Source organism: Corylus avellana, chromosome ca1 (genome assembly GCF_901000735.1).
Source record: "Corylus avellana chromosome ca1, CavTom2PMs-1.0".
NCBI classification, from domain to species: domain Eukaryota; kingdom Viridiplantae; phylum Streptophyta; class Magnoliopsida; order Fagales; family Betulaceae; genus Corylus; species Corylus avellana.
Genome location: NC_081541.1, coordinates 10,023,176 through 10,025,807, shown reverse-complemented (window position 1 = coordinate 10,025,807; position 2,632 = coordinate 10,023,176). Strand labels below are relative to the sequence as shown.

The following is a 2,632-nucleotide window of genomic DNA, read 5'->3' as shown; positions in this document are numbered from 1 at the left end:
AGAGACTATAGAGTTATGTAAGCATATCATATAATATATATCAATTAAACTCAATGCAATGTAGTTCATTATTTCCTTCCGCTCTCTCTTTTCTCTCTCTCCTTCTTCCGCTTCCAATATATTCAATAATATATTTAACAGAGATAACTAATTAAGAATCTTAAAGCCAGATCCCTCCATCTTTATCTTAGTAGCCATACTAAACTATATCATTTAATCTTTTCAATAACACATAAACAATCAAACAAACATGGAATCAAACACATAAGAAGAGGAAACTATCCACAACAAATTTTAGTTTTGGTTCTCGAGGAAAATAAGTCAACCACGGATTCATATTAAAGAAAGTGAAAATTGGCAGGAATAAGGCACCCAATCTCACCCATTTTAGCTCTTAACAGACGTGCAAGTAAAGATATCTTAAGAATTTATAGGAGATCCATATTTTATGTTAAAATTGAAAGGGAGACCCATACAGAAGACTCACATGCATGGCAAGTTGGTAGATTGGATGATGAGCCTACTTATAATTACCACCCACAAGGAAGTGCATTTGTCCTTTGGAACAAGTGGCAATGGAGGAAAATCAAACTGGTTGACTTGGGTGGTTTTTACAGCTAGGAATAGGGATATTCCCTTTTGCATGGTATCTGACATGCTTCGACAATATATAGCTGGCCCTTCCTTAGATGAATTTTCAAAGATAATATTGCTAACGTTGAAATTTTGAACGGTGGCTAGCTTCAGCTCCAGGCCGCCTAGCCTGAAATTTCTGCGCGCGAGAGCGACTCAATGTTGGCGGGATGCAAGACTTCCTAAGCACTGATGTTGACTTGCACATTCCCAATTATATTTGCACCATTAATAGATTTTTTAAATAAATGTTAATCTTTAGAGATAAATATGGAAAATAAATTCATCAATAAATGTACAAGGCAGTAGGAGCCTCAGTATACTCGTCTTCCAAAAGAGGCATGGCTTCAACTTTCAAACCAATTCTCTTCCTACTCTTATCCATCTACACCTTCTCACCAGTCTCAAGCCATCAGCACCACCCCCTAGACCCTCTAACCCCATCTGAGTTCAACCTGGTCCGAACCATAGTCGAGAAATCATTCCCCAACCCAAACCCGTACAACCTAACCTTCCAGTACATAGGTTTGGACGAGCCAGACAAACCCACCGTTCTCTCATGGCTATCAAACCCAGCCTCCAAACCCCCACCTCGCCGGGCCTTCGTCATCACACGTATGGAGAGAAAATCCCACGAGATTATGGTGGACTTATCCGCTCGTTCGATAGTCTCCAACAAGGTTTACAATGGACACGGCTACCCTTTGCTCACCTCTAACGAACAAGTCGTTGCTGCAACCAAATTGCCACAAAAGTACAAGCCATTTATTGAATCCATTAAGAAGAGGAGGCTGAACTTTTCAGATGTGGTTTGCTCCACTTATTCAATCGGGTGGTTCGGGGAGGTGAAGAGTAAGAGGGTGTTGAAGCTACTTTGCTTCTATAAAGAGGGGACGGTTAATTTGTATCTGAGACCATTGGAGGGAATAACGTTGGTGGTTGATCTGGATGAGATGAAGATTGTTGAATACTTCGATAGGTTCATTATTCCGGTACCAAAAGCTGAGGGAACAGAGTACCAGGCATCCAAGCAGAAGCCACCGTTTGGCCCCCGTTTAAATGGTGCAGCCTTCGTACAACCCAATGGATCAGGATTTAAGATTGACGGGCACACTGTCAGGTTAGTCAACCTTTTTTTTGGGTCTAGAAAAATGTTTCTAATTGTGAAGGACTAATGAGGAGCTCATAATTATGCCTTATGCCTCTGGCAAGGGGAGGGGGAGGACCCAGGTGATCGTGGGACACCATAAACTAAATCACCGAACCGTCTAGGACAAGTTGCAAGCAGGCCGGGTTTTTAGGGCTAAGACAACAAGTTTAATGAGGCTCTTATTTTTTTATGGGAAAAATATAAAAAAACCCCTCAAACTATCAGCCGTTTTCGATTTAACTCCCTAATGTTCTAAAAGTGATAAAGTAGCCCCCCAAACTATCGAACTATTGCATTTTGGCCACTCCGTTAGTCAAAACCGTCAGTTTGGACGGAAAATGCAAAACGACGTCGTTTTGTCATGAGTAAGTTACTACAATGCCCTTTTATAAATAATAATAATAATAATAATATATATATATATATATATATATATATATATACATATAAAAGCCCTTCAAACTACCAGCCGTTTTCATTTTAACCCTCTAATATATTATAGAAACTTATTATCAAAGGAACTATTTCAACTTCATATATAGGATTATCTAATTATACTCTTAATCTGCACAGCGACAGACAAATTTCCATAATAACTAATTAGTTATCACTCATCATATTGCAAGTGCTGACCATAATTAAGTTTTTGGTAATTATGGAGTATTGACTAGCTTTTTTAAAATTTTTAAAATTTTTATTTTTTATTTTTAAATACTTATAAGATATTAAGGACCTGGATTGTGAATTGTTGGAAAACCATAATAATAATTATGGATGTTGAAGAATTCATCGATATTAGGCTTTTCATATAAATGTGACCAATGGGACTTTCTATTAATAATTATTATT

At 37.8% G+C, this 2,632-nt stretch overlaps 1 protein-coding gene across 1 annotated transcript in view; it reads left to right on the top strand.

The window, feature by feature from the left end:
* The first annotated feature begins 951 nt into the window (after window positions 1–951).
* The window catches only part of LOC132178365 (amine oxidase [copper-containing] alpha 2, peroxisomal-like), a 3,255-nt gene continuing 1,574 nt past the window's right edge, over window positions 952–2,632 (top strand). Inside the window, exons 1-2 of the mRNA XM_059590837.1 lie at window positions 952–1,753; window positions 1,803–1,863. Of these exons, the coding sequence (XP_059446820.1) occupies window positions 975–1,753; window positions 1,803–1,863 (840 nt within the window). The 5' untranslated portion in view covers window positions 952–974. The remainder of the gene's footprint in view (window positions 1,754–1,802; window positions 1,864–2,632) is intronic.